This window comes from Gorilla gorilla, chromosome 7, assembly GCF_029281585.2.
Source record: "Gorilla gorilla gorilla isolate KB3781 chromosome 7, NHGRI_mGorGor1-v2.1_pri, whole genome shotgun sequence".
In the NCBI taxonomy this organism is placed as follows: Eukaryota; Metazoa; Chordata; class Mammalia; order Primates; family Hominidae; genus Gorilla; species Gorilla gorilla.
The window spans coordinates 102,327,708-102,349,583 of NC_073231.2; the positions used below are offsets into that span (position 1 = coordinate 102,327,708).

A 21,876-nucleotide genomic window follows, 5' to 3' on the forward strand; every position below is an offset into this window, starting at 1 on the left:
GGGAAAAACAACCACCAGTGTCTGGTAAGGGAGAGCAGGGAGATTGACTTTGGGAATATCAGAGGGTTCTATAAAGTTGTGGTAATCAAATGAATATGCTATGACATGGGAATAGACAAACAGATCAGTGGGTAGAATAGATAATTGAAAGTGGTTACAGTATATATAAGAATATTTGCGGCTGGGCATGGTGGCTTACGCCCATAATCCCAGCACTTTGGGAGGCCGAGGCAGCCGGATCACAAGGTCAGGAGATCGAGACCATCCTGGCTAACACAGTGAAAACCCGTCTCCACTAAAAATACAAAATATTAGCCCGGCGTGGTGGCGGGCGCCTGTAGTCCCAGCTACTCAGGAGGCTGAGGTAGAAGAATGGCGTGAACCCGGGAGGCGGAGGTTGCAGTGAGCCCAGATCGCGCCACTGTACTCCAGCCTGGGCAACAGAGTGAGACTCCATCTCAAAAAAAAAAAAAAAAAAAGAATATATGCAAGATGGATTAATAACATAGTAATGTTAATAGCAATCATATCAGAGCTCTTCCAAAAAAAGCATATTACCATGTAGAAAGGTGGGGAAAAGATATGAACAGACAGTTCACAGAAGACCAACTCCAAATACAACGAACACATGAAAAGATGCTCTAAAGCACTAGTAGTCAGGAAATTGCACATAACGAGCAATGAGCTGTCACTTCATACTTATCAAACTGGCTGAGAAGAAAGCTAACACCTATTGCTGGCTGGGATGTGGAAAAAGGAAAAAAAAAAAGATACCCTCAACATCACTGGTGGGAGTGTGAGAACTTGTTGTTGTTGTTGTAAAACTGTCAAGCAACATCCCATAAAACTACAAACATTTATACCTTCCAATCCAACAATCCCACTCTAGGGAATCTAGCCCACAGAAAGAAAATCACCAGTAACTAAGGAAATATGTAAAAGGTATTTCCTGTCATATTATTTGCAGTAGGGGAAAATACTCGACTGGAAACAAAAGAGATGCTTATTACAGGGAAATGGCTAGATCAAGTATGAAATACCAGTACCGAGGGGTAAAAGACTCACATTATATACATGAATGAAGGTTCCATCAGGTGACTTGGAGGGATTTCGACAAGATGAAAGTGTGTTTAATAGGATTCCATTTTTAAAAACAACTAAGAACAAAACAAACAAGCATTAAAAACTCATGCGTGGGGCTGGGCTCGGTGGCTCACGCCTGCAATCCCACTACTTTGGGAGGCTGAGGCAGGCTGATCACCTGAGGTCAGGAGTTCAAGATCAGCCTGGCCAACATAGCAGAACCCCCGTCTCTACTAAAAATATAAAAATTAGCTGGGTGTGGTGGTGTGCACCTGTAATCCCAGATACTTAGGAGGCTGAGGTGGGAGAATTGCTTGAATCCAGGAGGCAGAGGTTGCAGTGAGCCGAGATCTCATCATTGCACTCCAGTCTGGCCAACGAATGAAACTCTGTCTCAAAACAAAACAAAACAAACAAACAATAAAAAAACTCATGTGTGTGTCATGGATTTGTGAGTGTATCCCTGTAGGATTATACAAATAGAGAAAGAGAGGACAATTCATACCAGGCTATTCACATGGGTCACCTTGGGGTGTTGGGGTGTGCCTGTGGTGAGTAGGGGTTGGGGGATAGGAGGAGACACTAGCTTTGGTGGTGCGACACTGGAATGAAATCTGCAGAGAAACCCTCAGCCTTTGTCATTTGTATTACTAACAGCTACAAGAACAAGAGCAAAAAGTAGACATTTTGAGTTCCCATTTCATGATAAATTGTATTTTTTTCTTTCCCTGAAGCATTTTTCTTATTTCTATCTGAACTCATAGGAGCATTTGATTTTCATTTTAACAATTCAAAACTATTTACTGCTATTTCAGAAGTTGCAAGTTTGGAATTTTATACTATTTTCCTGGGTTTTTAGTTGGATTTAAACTTGTTATGGCACTTAAAAAAAAAAAAGATAGAATGGTGTGTGTTCTTGTTTCCTAGGTCTTTCTGAGTGGTATTCAGTTTTATGTTTATACTTTTAGCCACAACAGAACATGTTTCTAAGAGCAAATTTTATAGCAACTCCAATATTCCATGCTAAGTTAGAATTAATTATCATAAAAGTCTGTTATCTAATCTAGTGGATCAGCGAAGGCTTCCTGGAGGAGGTGTGCAACACACAGTAGGCATTCAGATATTTGCTAATGAGGACACTTCTAAACTGACCCTTAAAGGGCAAGCAGGAGTTAGGCAGGCAAAGAGAGTTGAGAGAACAGATGAGTTATTCCAGGCAGAGAAAATACTAGTCACAAATGGCATTTGTAACAACTGGCATTTATTGAGAGGAAACACTAATAACCACAACTGGCATTTATTGAGACAACTGGCATTTATTGAAAGTTCACTAGGTGCAAGGTAGCTTGCTAAATACTTTACGCGTATTATTAACTCAGGCTCCACACATTAACCCAATTATCTCCAAACTACAGATGAAGGAACGGGTTTAAATTTAGTGGCCTGCTCAGGTGTCAAGGCCTCTAAGAACACTGTAAGAGTGGAACTGGGATTCAAACCCCAGTCTGTGTGTTTCCAAAGCCTGAGGTTTTAACCACTGCAGGGCACAGCCTACCCTAACAGCAGGTGTAAGAGCCTGTGTTAGGTATCCTTAATGTATTGGGTTACTTATCAACTCAGCCAGGCGTGGCTATCCTACCTGTTTCTCATTTCACTAGCTGAAAGAATTTAGTAACATTTTCACACCTGGACATTTGTGTGCCTTGACCTCTAGATCTTTTAGAAAAGTGTTCAGTGAGGCAATTCCTGGCATTAACTTGTAGGTGTTCCCAGTGCTAATACTATTTAATTCAGCAAAGAATCTACGTATTCTACTCTGCTTTTAGAGTTTTAAAGATACCAAATTCTACATGGAAAACATTTCCCCCAAGGTAATTCATAAGTAAAATTTGTTTTTCTTTAAAAGTTTGTGTTTTCTCCTGAAAATCTAAATAATGTTAGTAGTAGTTTATCTTCACTAAAACTGTTCTTAACTATACATGGCTCATAAAACACTAAATGGCAAGATTTCCATTCTGTCCAGAGTGAAGCTAAGGTAGTCAAAGCTCTTTGCTTCATTTTCATCTCTGTCTTGGGCTGGCTTCATTTGTTTACCAAGAAGTAGTAATAAATTAATTACTAGTAAATTTAGCTCTTTAGCTAAAGAAAAATGAGGAATTTACCTTAAGGATACCATAGTATCTTGTATATCCTAAAGGAAGAAAGTTTATTTGGGTTTCAAAACAGGCTAGAAAAGGGACTGGAAAAAAAAAAAAACCCAAAATCCGGAAACCTACATTATTCTGGAGCCATATATCCTCTGTTGTTGCTTCTCTCTGTTCATCTGCTTCATTCTTTCCATTTTACATCAACCTTTTCTCTCTCACCACACAAGGACCCCTTAGCAATTCTGGATTACTCCCAGGTCAACAACGTACAATTTAGTTAGACTCTGAGTTCCTTGGCTCAAATAATCTGAAAGGTGAATCTGATTGGCCACTGGCCCACTAATAAATTGCCTCCCCCTGCCTCCAGCCCTGGTCTACATAATTGTGATCAAGGAGGTGTGGAATCATCTAAATGATGATATGTAACATGTAGGCCCCTTTCCAGGGCCTTGGAGAGGAGGGATTTCTAAGAACAGTCAATGAGGTTAGAGCTAGCTACCATTAAAGTAATCACCTGCAGAGAGTAGTAATAAGAGTAGTCCCAGCTGGTCACGGTGGCAAGTACCTGTAGTCCCAGCTACTTGGGAGGCTGAGGAGGGAGGATCACTTGTATCCAGGAGTTTGAGGCTGCAGTGAGTTATGATTGTACTACTGCACTCCGGCCTGGGCCACAGAGTAAGACCCCCTTTCTAAAAAGAAAAAGAAAGAGAAAAAAAAAGAGTAGGACTGTCCACCAACAGATGAAGAAAATGTGTGGTGCATATACACAATGGAATACAATTTAGCCTTATAAAAGAAGGGAGCGGGGCTCTTCCAGCTACGTGGAAGGATTGCTTGAGCCCAGAAGTTGGAGTTCAGCCTGGGCAACATAGCCAGACCCTGTCTCAAAAAAAGAAAAAAAAAAGAAATTCTGTCATTTGTGATGACATAGGTGAACCTGGAGGACATTATGCTAAGCCAGGTATGGAATGGCAAATACCACATGATTCCACTTATGTGTAATCTTAAAAAGTTGAATTCATGGTAAGTTCAAGAGATCTGTTGTATATCATAGTGACTATAGCTAACAATATATTGTATCCTCGAAAACTGCTGAGAAAAAAGATTTTAAGTGCTCTTACCACAAAAAATTTGTTTGTGAGGCAATGCATATGTTAATCAGATTGATTTAATCATTCCCCAATGTACACATTATTAATTCATTATTTAATAGACAGGGTCTTGCTCTGTCACCCTGGCTGGAGTGCAGTGGTTCGATCATAGCTCACTGTAACCTTGAACTCCTAGGCTCAAGTGACCCTCTTACCTCAGCCACCCGAGTAGCTGGGACTACAGGTGTGTGTGCCTCTGCTGCACCTGGCTACATATTTTTAAAGAGCATGCTGTACACCATAAATATATACAATTTTTATTTGTCAATTTAAAAAATAGTACCATTTTATATAAAATTAATCAAGGTTAGACTTTCCTGTTCAACAGGATATATACAAATGCAGTGCAAAATAACTTGAAGATACCTCTGTGGTACCTTCCTGGATTCATACATCCAAATTTATAACATTCAAATATGGCTCTTTGGATATGTATTTTAGTCCATAAATAAGTTTTCTTTAAACTTCATCTGATTTTAGAATGAAATTCATCATGTACTTTAGTCACAGATTCATGACTTGAGAACAACTCTTAGTTTAAAAATGTATTAACTCTAACAAGGTTCAAGAAAATTTATGTGCCTACCCAGTGAGTACCTGAGTTGCAGCAGGTGATCCATACATATTTGTTGACTGAATGTCAAATTTTGCCAGCCTTTAAAGAACCATACCACACTGTTAGAAAAACTGACATGAAGGGCCAAGTGTGATGGCTCACACCTGTAATCTCAGACCCTTCGGAGGCCAAGGGGGAGGATCACTTGAGTCTAGGAGTTCGAAGCCAGCCTGGGCAATATAGTGAGCCCTCGTCTCTAAAAAAAGAAAAAAAGAAAAAAAAGAAAAAGAAAAACAGAAGTAACTTTTATCTCCTGTCTTATTTTATGTATTATACACTTCCTTGATTTTCCTGTGTCCTCCTATCCAAAACTGTAACAATTTTGTTCGACATTAGCACCATATCATTTTATAAAACTCAAATCAGCCAACTTCCCTGGGAAGGGGTTGATGGAGGTGAATAAAGAGAACAGTGGAAAGTTTGAGGCTGAAAATAGACTTTTTTTTTTTTTTTTTTTGAGACAGAGTCTCGCTCTGTTGCCCAGGCTGGAGTACGGTGGCATGATCTCGGCTCACTGCATCTTCTACCTCCCAGGTTCAAGCAATTCGCCTGCCTCAGCCTCCCAAGTAGCTGCGACTACAGGTGCTCGCCATCACACCTGGCTAATTTTTGTTGTGTTGTTGTTAGTAAAGATGGGGTTTCACCGTGTTGCCCAGGCTGGTCTTGAACTCCTGAGCTCAGGCAATCTGCCTGCCTCGGCCTCCCAAAGTGCTAGGATTACAGGTGTGAGCCACCGCGCCAGGCCTGAAAATAGATTTTTTTTGGATTTCCTGTAGATTTTGGTCATGGCCTCAGCTCACTTGCCAGTATTAGCGATGGCTCATTAATGGTTGGCTGGCTGGATATGCTATTCCTCTCAGCTTCTATCATCTTTCAAGTGAATTTCATAAGAGCCAATCCTACCAAATTGATTTCTAGCCTGGACTCCTGGTAACAGTCCAGGGGGTGCCAAGTGGAAGAACAACCGAGAACAACAGAATGGCATCTTTTTTTTCCGCTATCCCCTACTCTGACAACTCACCTCAGGACAGAACACCTGTTTATCCACGGTTGTAATGTGGTATCATTTGTTACCGTAGTGACAGAGTCCGATGTGTCAGTTTAGGTTAAAAACTGTCTTTAGTAGCTTTCATTTCTATTTTTTCACTTGTCTGGTTCTCTTTATTTTTTATTTTTTTTTTACATGTTTGCATCTTAATCTCTATGTTGTTTATTTTTAATATTTTCTCCTGAGATTCTTGAAGTGTGGTAATTATTCTTTTAGCAATCAATGAAGCTATTTGGGAAGTGATTGGTTAAGCTGTGTCCCTCAAAGCATAGCCCTTAAAACCTGAGGACTTGAAGTATATTTGCAAAGAACCTTTGGTTCTAGTCACAAGCTATACTTAGTGAATTAGATATACTCCACAAAATTCTGCCAAATTTTAGTCCCCATCAGTTTTTTAAACATTTCCAATTAGCAAAACACACAAACAGGCCTACATCGTTTGCGAATTTAGACAAATCCTGACTAATACCAGCGGACCTCCCCTGACTTCTGTCCCCATCCCCACTCAGCATGGGTGACCTCTTTGTAGCCAGCTCTTGTGTAAGTGCTTTTTATACTGTCAGATTATCCTTCTTGCCACAGCTGTTAATAAATCTGAACACAAGATCTTGAATATTTGTTTTCATCTACTTAATATTGTGTCACTCAAAATGGTACCAATTCCCTTATTATATATACTCTCAATGGAGTATTTATCATCTTTAAAGAAACAAGTCACTGAGCATCTCATAAACACCAAGAGCCTTGGGGTGTGCCTTCAGGGCAGCAAACAGATATATCCCTTCAACACGTGTATCCACTTATTCATTTTTTTATCACTGTCTGCCCAAGCTGAATCAGAGAGCATTCACCACGCTTCTTGTTACATGGGTGCCCCAGTAAACAGCAATAACTGTGAGAACCAGCAAATCAGTGGAGTGCACTTCCTGTTTTACTGGAATTCCAATTTATTTGATGAATACTTAACTGTTGGGGACAATGGAGGTGTGGCCTTGCCTGAAGGCTGGCGAGTAGAGGAGGCCTCTTATGAGGACAGAGCTGGTATTTTACGGCTCTTTGCATGTATTTTGCATTGCTGATTTTCCTTTGGAGGCCTTTTTAAGAAGTCTCCCCATCTCATGAACCTCTTCAACCGACAGACTCCATCTTAAAAATAAGGGCACTAGGCTGGTGGCTCATGTGTCTAATCCCAGGACTTTGGGAGGCTGAGGCAGGCAGATCACTTGAGCCCAAGAGTTTGAGACCAGCCTGGGCAACAATGGAAAACCCTGTCTCTATAAAAAACACAAAAATTAGCTGGTGTGGTGGCCTGTGCCTGTAGTCCCAGCTACTTGGTAGGCTGAGGTGGGAGGACTGCTTGAGCCTGAGAGGTCGAGGCTACAGTGCAGGCCACTGCACTCCAGCCTGGGCAAGAATGAGACCCTGTCTCAAAAAAAAAAAAAAAAAAAAAAAAGGCTGTGGTTCATTCTTTCAAAAGCTAAGTGGAGCCCACATTGGCACAGATGCCAGCTACAGTGTCTGTGGAATCAGAAGCATCATCTGGTGTTACAACTTCTGGCCTATTGCTCTTTTTCTTCTTTCTCCTTTGCCTACTCTTCTATTTCTCCATATTACCTTTTTGTTGGCCAATGCCTTAGACTTGCTCATGAGCATTTGTAGGTTTGGTAGCTGGCACACAAAACCAAAGGAATAAGTGTCTCCAAGTTTGAGTTGTAATTCTCCAGTTAAATTTCTTTCTTTGAGATTTATTACAGTAATAGGTTACTAAGACATTGTAATTCTCACTTAGGGTATGACTGTATTTTATTCTAATACTGAGTTGAAAAATTACCATGGCCTCATATCTATATATCTACATCTGTGTATTTTAAAGGCTCACAACTCTTATACGATATAAATTGAGCTTTAGAGCAAAATTTATTCAAGATAATATTTATCATGTGTCTTTATGTACCAGGAATGAGAATACAATGGTGAACAGACAGAAAAGTCTCTGGTTTCCTGTAGTGGGCATTCCAGGAGCAGAATGGCGTCATAATTCATTTACTCTATAAGTCAGAGAGAAAAATGATGGCACGAACTGCAAGGGATTTGTGTGTAAAATTTGACAGTAAGAAAAAGAAACTGGAAGGGAATACGCATTTGCCATGTTCTATAATATGCCACAGACATTGTAACAAAATATTTCATGTCAGTTACTTCCATTTAGGAAATACATGTTCATTATTTTCTTCAAACTAAGAATTACTTTATCCCTCTTTTCTTTGAAGTTATCTTAAATCTGTTATTATTCAGGGTCTCTATCCAACTTCTCATCAAATTACCCTATTTGTAGCTTCCAAACGTTAACACCTCTCTGCTGAAATGGAGCCTACAAAAAGCCTTAGTGGCATAAACTGTGTGTGAGGGAGAAATGGTATTTAAGCCCTTAATGAAGTTAGGAGCTTTCAAACTGTTGCACTTTGGGTTTACAGGATCCTTCCTCCATGTCCTTTTTTTTGGGGTGCGGAAGGATTTGGGAGAGTGGGAAACACTCTCACTATATATTTATTACATTAATTATCTTCTCTTTTAAAATGCAATTTTCATGAACTGGCGATTTATGAACACTTCACATTGCTTGAAAGCATCTTACACTTTTTTTTTTCCGTCAACTCACAAGGCAGTTTCTTTCTACTGGTCGAATTCTCAAGGCAGAAAGGCTACATAAGTCCCTCGTTTCTTCACTAATTGTTCTCTAGAAAAGGGAAAGTGAAGAAGGGAAAGAGAAAAGACAACGGGGAAGAAAAGAGCATAGAGGAGAGAGGAAAAGTGGGGAGAGAAAGGAAGAAAAGGACTGAGAAAACGCAGGAGCCCTGGCTTGCCGGTGAGCAGACCCGGCGCAGCCACAGCGCGGAGCCGGGGCGCCCACTGGTCCTCGGAGCTGCCAATCGGCGTATAATCCTGTAGGAATTTCTCCCGGGTTTATCTGGGAGTCACACTGCCGCCTCCTCTCCCCAGTCGCCCAGGGGAGCCCGGAGAAGCAGGCTCGGGAGGGAGGGAGCCGGTGGAAAAGAAGAGGAGGAGAAGGAGGAGGACCCGGGGAGGGAGGTGCGGCGCGGGAGGAGGAGGGGCGCAGCCGCGGAGCCAGTGGCCCCGCTTGGACGCGCTGCTCTCCAGATACCCCCGGAGCTCCAGCCGCGCGGATCGCGCGCTCCCGCCGCTCTGCCCCTAAACTTCTGCCGCAGCTCCCTTTCAAGCCAGCGAATTTATTCCTTAAAACCAGAAACTGAACCTCGGCACGGGAAAGGAGTCCGCGGAGGAGCAAAACCACAGCAGAGCAAGAAGAGCTTCAGAGAGCAGTCTTGCCGGAGCACCAACTCCGTGTCGGGAGTGCAGAAACCAACAAGTGAGAGGGCGCCGCGTTCCCGGGGCGCAGCTGCGGGCGGCGGGAGCAGGCGCAGGAGGAGGAAGCCAGCGCCCCCGAGCCCCGAGCCCGAGTCCCCGAGTCCCCGAGCCCGAGCCGCAATCGCTGCGGCTACGCTGCTCCGGATTCGTGTGCGCGGGCTGCGCCGAGCGCTGGGCAGGAGGCTTCGTTTTGCCCTGGTTGCAAGCCGCGGTTGGGAGCAGCCGGTCCCTGGGGAATATGCGGCGCGCGTGGATCCTGCTCACCTTGGGCTTGGTGGCCTGCGTGTCGGCGGAGTCGGTGAGTGGGCCAGGCGGGGGACGCGCGCGCCGTTTAGGGTGTTTGAAGCTACGAGAGGAGCCCGCAGGGAATCGGGGAGCGCCACCTGGGGAACCCCCAGTCCCCAAGTATACACCGGAGATCCGCTGGTACAAATGCGCTCGTCCGGTCACCCTTTCCCCCTCTTCCCTTCCTCAGAAAAGCGCTGCTCGCTGGCGTTACCCCGCGGTCCGCGGGAATGGGGGCACCGAGAATTGCAGTTTGGTATAGCCGCAGAGGCCCCTGAAGTCACTCCCAACTTCTTCGTCCTCGGCGGGTCTTGCTGCGTGGTCTGGGAAGGACGGAGGGGAAAGGGTGGCAGGAGGGGGGAGCCTGCGTCGGACCCGCGAGGGAACGGCTCCACTCCGCGCGCTCCTCGAGACCAGGGATGACCTGGAAACTTTGGGGTCCCTTCCTCCGCACACCATCCCCCCCACGCCAGCTTTCCTATTTGACTGCATGCAAGTTTTGGGGAGATGGGGGCCAGATTTAAGAGACCCGCGAGTGTCCAGAGAGAAAAGTTTGCAAAAGTTCTTTTGTTTGATGCTCCCTGCGGCTAGGGCGAGGTAACCGACACTACGTGGAATCGCAGTACGCGGTCCCTCAAGGGGATACTGGGGGAGGCACGGAACGCGTCCGAAAATGCTGGGACGCCGGCCACTGGATTCCCAGTCCTGCGGCGACCCCCTCCTCGTTGAGGGGTGGAGGTTGCACCGCGGAGCGTCAGGGACAGGAGGACATTTTCATAGGAGTTACACGGGAGTGCCGCAAGCAGGGCGAGGCGGGGTACGTGTGACACGGCGCTCGGCTTCGGGTCGCCTGGCCGCTGGGGGACAGAGGCTTCCCTCCCGCCACGCTCGCCCTCTCTGGCCCTGGCGGGGCGCTTCTGGGGCCGGGAGGAGTCTCGTTTCCGGCGGGGTGCCTGCCGGCACCCAGCTTCCCTCCCCCGCCCTGGCGGTGGGAACTTGATTTCTCCTTTTGGTCGCGCTTCGAGGGCTGGAGCTTGTTTCCCCAGGTCGCCCAATGAGCGCCCTCTAAAGGGAACTGCCTCCTTGGCCTCCTCTCGTCCGCAGCTGCCTCTACCTGGGCGCCAGGAGCTCTGTGGGGCCAGGTGGAAGCTTGAGCACCCCAGATTTCGTCTGCAGCCTCAGTGCCTTCTGGGGTCTCAGGGAGTGCGGCTGTTTCTGGCCCTTCTGGTTCCCCACGTCCTCTCCCTTTGCCGTTTAATAACGTGTCAATTTCTAATTAACTGAATTGTCTTTTCAAAGACAAATTATGTCATCTTAAGGTCTTTTAGGTAGTTTTATGAGTTTGAGTCTCCCTCCCCCTCCCCTTTTTTGTGCTGAGGCTAATTTAGGACTGGGAAACCTCTTTGGCATCGAGCGGCAGATGGACATTTTTAATCAGTGTGGGAGCCTCTGTGTGTGCTAGCAGATCCCCATACGTTCTTTGTGGTTGGAGACTGTACAGACTACATGAGTATTTTGGGTGCTCAGGTTGTAAAATAGAACTCCGAGCCTTATCAGTGTTTCCCTTTGGCAAATGATGGTTTAATCCGTTGGTATTAGTTATCTCCCAGCCAGTTAGGATGAACTTTGGCTCTTTGTACACGAAAAGGCAGCAGTTCTCTTGTTTATTTCAGATGAGCGTTGTTGCTCCTCTTGTTGCAAAACAGGGCAAAGGGACTTCATCTAATAAATTTGAAGAGCCTGCCTAAAAAACTGCACATGGTTAAGGAGGCCCTTTTTTTTGCTGAGTCTTATTCATGGATTTGCTAGGAAATGTTACTGTTTTGGGATTCTGGAGAAAGAATGTTTCTATCTTCTGCCCTTCTGGGTTTTTGCATAAATCTACCAGTGCTCCTTAAGGAAGTTTTTTGGCCGAACTATATACCCGTCCTCCCCGGTGACAGCTTTCCCCTGAACTGTGTATCTTTGGGGTTCTAATATTTCTCAATTTGAACCAGAACTGGATGCTTTCCGAGTGAACTGCTTCATTGTGATAGACACTGTTTTCAGTAATTGGAAAATCATCCAAAAAGGGTGATTAGATATTTATAAAATGTCAACTTGGAGACTAGCAGAGAATCTTTGTTAGGCAGTGAGTCAGTCTTTCTAAATAGAAGCTGTTTCAAGGCCCAGAATGGCTAACAGTCCATTTAAATTACTTTTCAGTCTCCGTTTGTTTCATGTATAGCAGCAAAAATATAAATGAAGTCAAAAGACTGAATTTTTAAAAAAAATTAGCAATTACAGAATATTATTTCCAGAACTTTGCATTTTAATTTGAAAACTGCAACTGTTTCCTGGGATTTAGAAGTAGTAATTTGGGTTTAAAGTCTCCCTTTAAAAGGAAGAAAGGAAAACTGCCTACAGTTAGTGAATTCTTGAGTTTTATACTTAGCTCTGGGGGTAAAAAAGAGGTTCTCAGGAACTAAGGCTCAAAACTGCCTATGAAAAGGAACTGGTAGCTGTTCCTTTATGGATCCTGGAGGCAGCTGGGAAAGCCTGTTCCTAGTGATCCATTCATACTTTCCACTGGCAGGTTAGGACTTTGGCTGCGGAACACCAGGCAAGGGGAAAATCTGACTGAGTGTGGCAGTAGTGATATGCTGCTGGTTTTCTGTCCATTTTGTACATGACTGTTTATCTTTAGAAATAATATATTGCAGACTGCTATAAACACATAATTTGAACTGGAAATATGTTTAAGAAAAGGAAGTGTTTTGAACTAGAGGAATTTTATAAACATTCTTAGATGTCTGTAAATTAAAAGAAACTGTCAAGTCATTTGGGCCCATGCATTATCTCTCGGTGTATTATGAAAGGCAGGCTCTGGAAAGTTTGCATTAGAAGGGTAACTAAAATCGAAATCATGTAACTTTGCAGTTCTTTAGAAAATATAGTTTGGCTGTTTTATGAGTGAAACAAATTGCTTTTGCTAGGGAATTTTATAAAATCAAGGGCTCTTTCTCTCTTAGTTGGGTATTATCAGAAGGAGGATGTCATTTAAGAAGGAAAGATCTTGAAAGATCAGGCTTGCAGAAAATGGATGTCTGAGAAGCAATTTGAGCATGCCCTTCAGCTTCTGCTTTTAGGACCTGATATGTCTAGTTTTGATGGTAGCCACCCTTCGAGGGGTAGCCTACCCTGTGTAATATGATCACTTAAATGGCGCCTTGGATAATCATTAGTTTGGAAAGGATTTCAAAAGGTGAACTGGTTTGTTCCCTGGGTGGAACTAGTTTTCAAGTCTCCAAAAGCCCCCAGAGACCTGACTGGCCAGCTAGAGGTGGCTTGGAGTCTCCTTAGGTCGGCAAGGCCCCTGAAGCTGACCCAGTCACACAGCCCCACCAGCCCCGTCGTTAAGGTTTATAGCGAGTCCAGTCAAGCCACTGTGCTTTTGGCATACCTGCTGGTGGGGATCCAGTTGTCCTGTGAAGAATGCCATCTGGGTTTAGATTCTCACTAGATTGTCCTTCTTCCATTGCCAAAAATCAAACTAAAAGATTTTGCCCATCCTTTTCTTTTTCCCAAGGCAGAAGGGTGCATTGCAGAATCTCAAAACCACTGAATTCTTTTCGTGGACTAGAGGCCAAAATAAAGTCTTAGAGAAAAGCCAGAAGTAATGAAGAAGAATCTTTGCTAAAACCAATCTACTCTTATTTAACTTTTTTAGTCAACTGTGACAGTACTATCATTTTCATTCTAATCATTTGGATTTAAATCTTGAAGAAGCCCTGGACTCATTCATCTTTGTTGGTTTCCACGTCCAGTCTGCCTCTAAGTCCAGCTGTGCATTCATTCTGCAGATATTTATTTCATACCTACTAGGTGCTTGAGGTAAAGCAGTGAGCAAACCAGGCAGATATCCCCCTGCCTTCTTGGAGCTTGCATTCTAGTGATCTTTCCGTTCATTTTTTCATGCCTTCAGTGGCCAGTGTGGAACTTCCTCAGGAGTGCCAACCGGCCCCAGAATGCCCTGGCCCATGGGAACCTGCACTTAAAGATGCAGCACCAACAGGTGTTTACCCAGCTCCTGACCTGAGCTCAGCACTGCAAAGAAGTCGGGGTTTGGAAATGTGGTCCCTTCCTGCAGCGCTAATCTTTTTTTTTTTTTTTTTTTTTTTTTTTGAGACGGAGTCTCGCTCTGTCACCCAGGCTGGAGTGCAGTGGCGCGATCTCGGCTCACTGCAAGCTCCGCCTCCCGGGTTCACACCATTCTCCTGCCTCAGCCTCCCGAGTAGCTGGGACTACAGGCGCCCGCCACTACGCCCGGCTAACTTTTTGTATTTTTAGTAGAGTTGGGGTTTCACCTTGGTCTCGATCTCCTGACCTCGTGATCCGCCCGCCTCGGCCTCCCAAAGTGCTGGGATTACAGGCGTGAGCCACCGCGCCCGGCCCTGCAGCGCTAATCTTTTTTTTTTTTTCCTCTTGAGATGGAGTATCACTCTGTCACCCAGGCTGGAGTGCAATGGCACTCTGCAACCACCACCTCACTGCAGCCACCTCACTGCAACCACCACCTCCCAGGTTCAAGCGATTCTCCTGCCTCAGCCTCCCGAGTAGCTGGGACTACAGGCATGTGCCACTGCACCTGGCTAATTTTTGTATTTTTAGTAGGCATGGGGTTTCAACGTGTTGGCCAGGCTGGTCTCCAACTCCTGACCTCAGCTGATCCACCGCCTCGGCCACCCAAAGTGCTGGGATTATAGACGTGAGCCACCATGCCTGGCCATTGGTCTCTTCCTGCAGCACTAATCTTGATGGGACAGAAAATTTCAAATGAAGAGCTTTCCCTCTTTTTTTCTTCCTTGGGGGCATGCCAGCTTGTGCTTCTATGTCAGTAGCCTTGTAGTTGCCATTCCTGGCCCAGACACTTGCATGCAGTTTGGTTTGTCCTCCACCACTTTGATCATGTTGCCCATGGTCTAGACACCTCCGTGTCCTTGTTATTATGGCATATAGTCTGTATGCCTCTGCTGGATTTATAAGCGGCCCCATAATAGCCTTCCTTTCTGGTTACCCCCTTGATCACTTTCCACCACATCTCCCAGCCCTGGCCCATTGATATCACTATCATGAACACTCCCTGGACATTGCTACTTTTTCAGTGTTTCTCCTTTTAAATGCTATTGATTAAATGCAAGCTCCAAATACCTTTTCATGGCTGATCCAGCCCTGTTGTTTTTAATCCTTCTGTAAATAGCAAGGCATACTGATGATCAGAATCATTGGAAGTATGTGAAAATACAGATTTCAGGCCTCCTCTCAGACTTACACAATCAGAAACCTGAATGGGGGTGGGAGTGTGGGGGAAACTGTATTTTTATAAAGCGACTGAGATGATTCTAATGAATCAGACTAATTTGGGAATTGCTGGTCTAGATCACAGCATTACCCCTTAATTATGTGCTATTCTGTGTTACTACTAGAGTTTTCAGCAGTAGCTGGGCTTAGAGTACAAAGGGCTTGGGAGGTGGACAAGTCTGGGTTCAGATGCTAGTACCTTGCCACTTAATGTGTCAGAACTTGGACAGTATATTAAAGCTCTGAGTCACTTAAAAAAATGTGTGTGTGTAAATTGGACCTAAGAATGCCTTTATAACATGACTGTTGTGAAGATGAAATGAAGGGAGCATATGAATGGTGCTTGAGGCACGGAAGATAGGACATTTTTTTTTTCTTCCTTTCCTCTCTTGGCCTTTTTTTTTTTGGCAATGAAATGAATGAAATGAGGGAGCCATGTCAGATGTTCTTACCTCTCTGACATTCTAAAGAGGTGAATTTTCTCTCCCATCAAGGTTAGTGCTATAGGAAGAAACCATGTTTCCAAATCTCCTACCCCTGTGCAGTGCTGAGCTGGGTAAACATCTGTTGACACTGCATGTTGAAGTGCAGGTACCCGTGGGCCTGGACATTTTGGGGTTGGTTGGCACTCCTGAAGAAGTTTCACGCTGGCCGCTGAAGGCATTATGGTTCAGGGTCAACTGAATACACCAGCCCCCAGTGGACCTGGGCTAGTTGTCCAGTTTTGATGCCTCTGCACTCAGTGTCATCAGCATTGCAGGGTTGGTGTCAAGAATAAAGAAGACATTGATGTAACGTCTTGACACATCAGCTGTGCACAATCACACCTCCTCTTCCCTGAGGCTGTGCTGAGATTCCAGCACATGGGAAGGAGAGAGTTAGAATTTAGTCTGTATCATGCGTTGGTATGCCGTTGGTCATTTAGAATGGGGTGGCAGGGGTAGTGAGTATATTTTGGGGATCTGGGGGCAGAAAAGGGATTATTTTTATTTTTTAAGAGTGGAAATGTGGCCTGGCGCGATATCTCATGCCTGTAATCCCAGCACTTTGGGAGGCCGAGGTGGGCCAATCACCTGAGGTCAGGAGTTCGAGACCAGCCTGGCCAACATGGTGAAACCCCGTCTCTACTAAAAATATAAAAATTAGCCGGGTGTGGTGATGGGCACCTATAATCCCAGCTACTTGGGAGGCTGAGGCAGGAGAATTGCTTGAACACAGGAGACGGAGGTTGCAATGAGCCGAGATCATGCCATGGCACTGCAGCCTGGGCGACAGAGTGAGACTCCATCTCAAAAAAAAAAAAAAAAAAAAAAAAGGAGTGGAAATGCATTAAATTTCTTTTATCCATTTGGGCTTTAGGTCTTACTATTGAAAATCTCAATTGCATTTTGATAAGTCTGTTTCTAGGCAGCATTAGCTTTAGCAACAAGGATGGAGGGGTGAATGCCTCTGAATGGGAGAGGACACTGTTGAAATAGAATTGTGAATGTCTGTTTTTCTCGAGTATCTCAAAGAATTGGTAGGAGTGGGATAAGAGAGAAGCCTTGAAATCTTTGGAGATTTTCCATTTGCATTTCACATCAGCAGAGTGAAGCCAATGAGTATGCAGCTGGTGGTGTGATAGCCAATGCACAGTCTTGGAAAAATGGAAAAATGTCATTAAAGACATGTTTTCACAGTTTTTTTCTCTACCATTCAGTCTATTTTGTGAAAAATGTCACAAAGACTCAGTAAGTATGCTCTCTACAAAGCATTTTGGTGTTCTTTTTTTATGATTACACAGGTATATTAAATACAAGTAGCCGTGATGTTTAAGGAGTATGTGCAATTAATAGAATTTAGTCTCATGGTATAAGAATGACACATGGGACAAGATACACAATTATTAAAGGAAAATTTTTTTTTAAGGGAAAAGTTAAATATGTATTTCTTTTTTTTTTCTTTTTTTTTGAGACAGAGTGTCACTCCGTCACCCAGGCTGGAGTGCAGTGGCATAAATGAGGCTCACTGCAACCTCCTCCCCCCATTCAAGTGAATCTCCTGCCTCAGCCTCCCGAGTAGCTGGGATTACAGCGCACACCACCACGCCTGGCTATTTTTTTTTTGTATTTTTAGTAGAGACGGGATTTCACCATGTTGGCCAGGCTGGTCTTGAACTCTTGACCTCAACTGATCCGCCTGCCTCAGCCTCCCAAAGTGCTGGGATTGCAGATGTGAGCCACTGCAACCAGCTGAGTTAAGTATGCATTTATGTGTAATTTGTTATTAAATATAAATACAGTAGACTAAATATACAACATTTTAAGTCAAGGCAAAAGCAAGGTTTTATACACATGTAATTAACTGTCTTAATCCCTGTGAGACCTCAGTTTTCTCATCTCTAAAATGATGGAGTTGAACGAGAAGAACTCTGTCTCTTTAATATTTACTTTTTCTGCACTTTAGGGTGTGGTAGGAGAAATGTGAAGATTAACTTAATAAGTAATTATTAATCCCCTGTAAAATACTTCTAATTTTATTATTGAAACATGGAATTTATTCACCTTACAGAAAGGCAAGTAATTTCTAATAGCTCATGGTAACCTGTTACCTTGAACTGAGTGTTCATTGTTTACTAGGAGTGTATACATTGTCCTGCGTATTGGTGATCTAATGTCTATTTGTATTAGTCTGTTCTCACTCTGCTAATAAAGACATACCCGAGACTAGGTAATTTATAAAGGAAAGATGTTTGATGGACTCGCAGTTCCACATGGCTGGGGAGACCTCACAATCATGGTGGAAGGCAAAGGAGAGGCAAAGGCACGTCTTATATGGTGGCAGGCAAGAGAGCTTGTGCAGGGGAACTCCCATTTATGAAACCACCAGATCTTGTGAGACTTACTACCACAAGAAAAGTATAGGGGAAACCACCCCCATGTTTCAGTTATCTGCACCTGGCCCCGCCCTTGAAACATGGGGATTATTACAGTTCAAGGTGAGATTTGGGTGAACACACAGCCAAACCATATCACTAGTATTTTTTTATATATTTTCTGATACAAGCCAGTGTAACATAAAGAACAGCTGCGTGGTAAAAATAACTTTCATTCTAGATAGAAGACTACATGACTTGATATACTGGGGGGCTTTTTAAACTATAAATCTCATAAAGTGTTTTAGGTTCCTCCTATGGTTTCTGGCCTGGATCTCCATTTCCAGAGTGGGGCTTTTAACTGGTGCCTTCCGTTTGGTCCCTCTCTAGAGCACTTGAGCCTGGTCTGAGTACTGTGCAGACCACAAGCAAGAATCTAAATGAGCAGACTATGGTAGTGTTGCCTGGGTTTGGATACACTTATTATGTAACCTTGGGCAAGTTTTTTAACCTTCTGGGCTCAGTTTTCTCATCTGTAAAACTGAATATCCTAAAATAAGTTTTTAGGATTATGTGAGACACAATAAGTAGGGACTTTTTAGCATAAGGGAATGTCCATGCTTTGTGTCACATGCTAGTTATAATTCCTGGCTTTCTGCTTCTCTGAAGAATAAGGGCTTGGCACACACATTAGTTGGGCTCATCTGACAAGCTCTAGCCCAGAGGGTGGCTCAGCATATGCATGCTAAGGCCTACTTTTTCATAACAGGGGCTTTCTTCTTGTCTTGGGGTAGACTAGTTCTACGCTGAGATATTGGGAATATGTTTGTAGTCAGCTTTTCTCTAAAAGTGGATGATGTGAGAAAATATGCCATTTATTATTTCTGGCTGATGAAAGGTTCCTTACAGGGACAGGACAAATCCGTGTTAAGATGTGAAAAGCTCATCTTTCCCAGTAATTTTACCTCCACAAATCTGTCCAAAGGAAATTATTACCAGGTAAATAGTATTTAATGTCTTTGTTGAAGTCTCTTACTTATAATAGTTAAAAAAATGGAAACAACCCAAGTGTACAATAATAGAGTAATTGTTAAATAAGATTCTAATTTAGACACTGAATATCATGTGGCCATTAAAGATTTATTTGAAGGGTATTTATAACTTAGAAACTATAGTACACAAAAAGTTAGATATAAACCTATTATAGTGAGACCTTGGTTATATTTTAAAAGGTGTGTGTGTGTATAATGTATATATACAAATCCATACATGTCATAGAACTGTGTAGATACACATACACAAACATACACAGCATGAATACAGGTAAAACTAGGAAAATCAGAATAAGATTGGTAGATTGTATCAATATCAATATCATTGTTGTGATGTTTACTGTAGTTTTATAAATGTTACCATTGGCGGAAACTAGGAAGGGGCACAAGAGATCTTTGTATTATTTCTTACACTGTGTGTGAGTCTACAGTTATCTCAACAAAAATTTCAATTAAAAAATGGCACCAGAGCTAGATTGTTGTTCAAGTAAGTTCTGCTGATCCTTCAGAGAAAGATATGTTGTAAAGCTCAGAGAATGATAGAAGGCTGTTCTTTCTCATTTTAGGAGGTTAGCATCACTCTATGTCAAAACCAGACAAGAAGAGCAGAAAAAACAGACCTATAGGCCAATGTCATTTATATTAGATGTCAAAATTTTAAATAGAGTATTATTAAATTGAATACAGCAGTTTATTAAAAGAATAATGATGAGCCCAATTGGGATTTTTCCAAGGACAGTTTCAACATCAGAAAAGCAATGCAGGTATTAACAGTTTAAGGGAGATAACAATATGATCATCTCAACAGATGCAGAAAAAGCATCTGACCAAAGTACATGTGAAAGTATTAATATAAAGGTCCCCAAATTCTGGTTAACTGAAGGCATATTATATTTGGCTAGTACATCTGTGCTTCGGACTCAATTCACTTGACATGTTTAGGAACCAAAAGGCCTCTGTTTACAAAGTTGTTAGGCAACAGTCTCTGGTTGCATGAGTGACAGGTGTGTGACAACCCAATAAAGGATGGGCCATGACATATATAGATTCTAATTCATATGGAGTTGTTCTAGCATTGCCAAGGTTCACTGTGTACTCTCCCAAATTAAGAAAATGCAAGAGATGGTTTTGAATGTTTTAGAATCAGATAAATTGGGGTTCAGTTTCTGGTATTACCACTTAAAAGCCATGAGAAGTCTCTTATCATCTCCATGCTTGTTTCTTCAGTGTGAAACTGGGATTAGAATATTTTGCTTTTTGGTTATTTTGAAGATTAGCCTCAATAATGACTAAAATCTTCTAACACAAAGCCTGACCCATAGTAGGTGATTTAAACCTGTTGGTTTCTCTTTTCTTCCATCTTTAAGTTTTGTGATTCTGCAGTATATTATATGTTTATGTATAAATATATATGCATATGTTTTGTGTTTCTCACCTGCATCCTGACTCTTAACACTATGGGACATATATTTTTACAAATTTAGAACTGGTTTTATTTTTATTTTTATTTTGTATTTTTTGTGTGTGTGTGAGCAACAAGGCTGTTTATTTCACCTGAGTGCAGGCACGCTGAGTCCGAAAAGAGAGTCAGCGAAGGGAGATAGGGATGGGGCCGTTTTATAAGATTTGGGTAGGTAAAGGAAAATTACAGTTAAAGGGGGGCTGTTCTCTGGCAGACAGGTGTGGGGGTCACAAGGTGCTCAGTAGGGGAGCTTTTGAGCCAGGATGAGCCAGGAGAAGGAATTTCACAAGATAATGTCATCAGTTAAGGCAGGAACAGGCCATTTTCACTTCTTTTGTGGTGGAATGTCATCATAAAACTGGTTTATTTTTAGTCAGGCAAGTTATGATGCTTAATTATATTTTGTATTTCCCCTATCACCCATATTTCCTGAATAATACTTAGCTAAAACTTGCATACAAGTTGGAAATTTAGTTAAGACTGGAAAATCTTTGGCAGTACTTGGATTATAATTAAAATAATTAAAGAAGGTCAGCATCGGAACCCTAATTATTTTTATTATTTTTATTTTTTTTTGAGACAGGGTCTTGCTCTGTCGCCCAGGCTGGAGTGCAGTGGTGCGATCTCGGCTCACTGCAGCCTCTGCCTCCCAGGTTCAAGCCATTCTCCTGCCTCAGCCTTCTGAGTAGCTGGGACTACAGGTGCGCCACCACACCCAGCTACTTTTTGTATTTTTAGTAGAGACAGGGTTTCACCATGTTGGCCAGGATGGTCTCAATCTCCTGACCTCGTGATCCCCCTGCCTTGGCCTCCCAAAGTGCTGGGATTACAGGCATAAGCCACCGCGCCCGGCCTGGAACCCTACATTTTAAACACTGTTTTATATAAATTTACTAATGAATTAAAATCTTAACTTTATTTATGTCCCACTTCTGAACTTGCTTAAATAGGAGTGGTGTTTTGATTTGATTATTAGATTTGATTAGGTTTTGTGATTATGCTGATTAGTTATTGAATTAAGTTTTGTACTCGATAAATCAGTTTAACAATGGACACACGTTACTATAAGCCAACAAAGGACAAAGCTCTATGTTGGTCCTGCAAGTTAAAAAGAAATTATGACATGGTACTCACCTTGAAGTAACTACTGTCTACCTTATGATTATTTAGAGAATTGAAAATGAGTTGGGCCAGCACTTAAAATATGTGTTATATGTAAAATATGCATCAGTTTTTGTTGAATCTAGTTGGGCATTTGTACAATCAAAATTGCCAAAAAACCACAATGGAGAATAAGAAGAACCCCTTGTAGAAGAGAAGTCACTGGTCTCCTGGAAAAGCAAAACCTTCCTAAAACCTTCCTTGAAGTGGCACAGTATGTTGGAGAAAAAGGAGAATTCTGTTAATGACTTGGAGACACTTGATTTTCATGTGTTTCTCTTTTTCCCAAT

The 21,876-nt window shown here is 42.8% G+C and overlaps 1 protein-coding gene across 1 annotated transcript in view; it reads left to right on the forward strand.

Moving 5' to 3' along the window:
• The first annotated feature begins 7,946 nt into the window (after positions 1–7,946).
• The window catches only part of SDC2 (syndecan 2), a 118,286-nt gene continuing 104,356 nt past the window's right edge, over positions 7,947–21,876 (forward strand). The window contains exon 1 of the mRNA XM_004047334.5: positions 7,947–9,730. Within this exon, the coding sequence (XP_004047382.1) occupies positions 9,671–9,730 (60 nt within the window). The 5' untranslated portion in view covers positions 7,947–9,670. The remainder of the gene's footprint in view (positions 9,731–21,876) is intronic.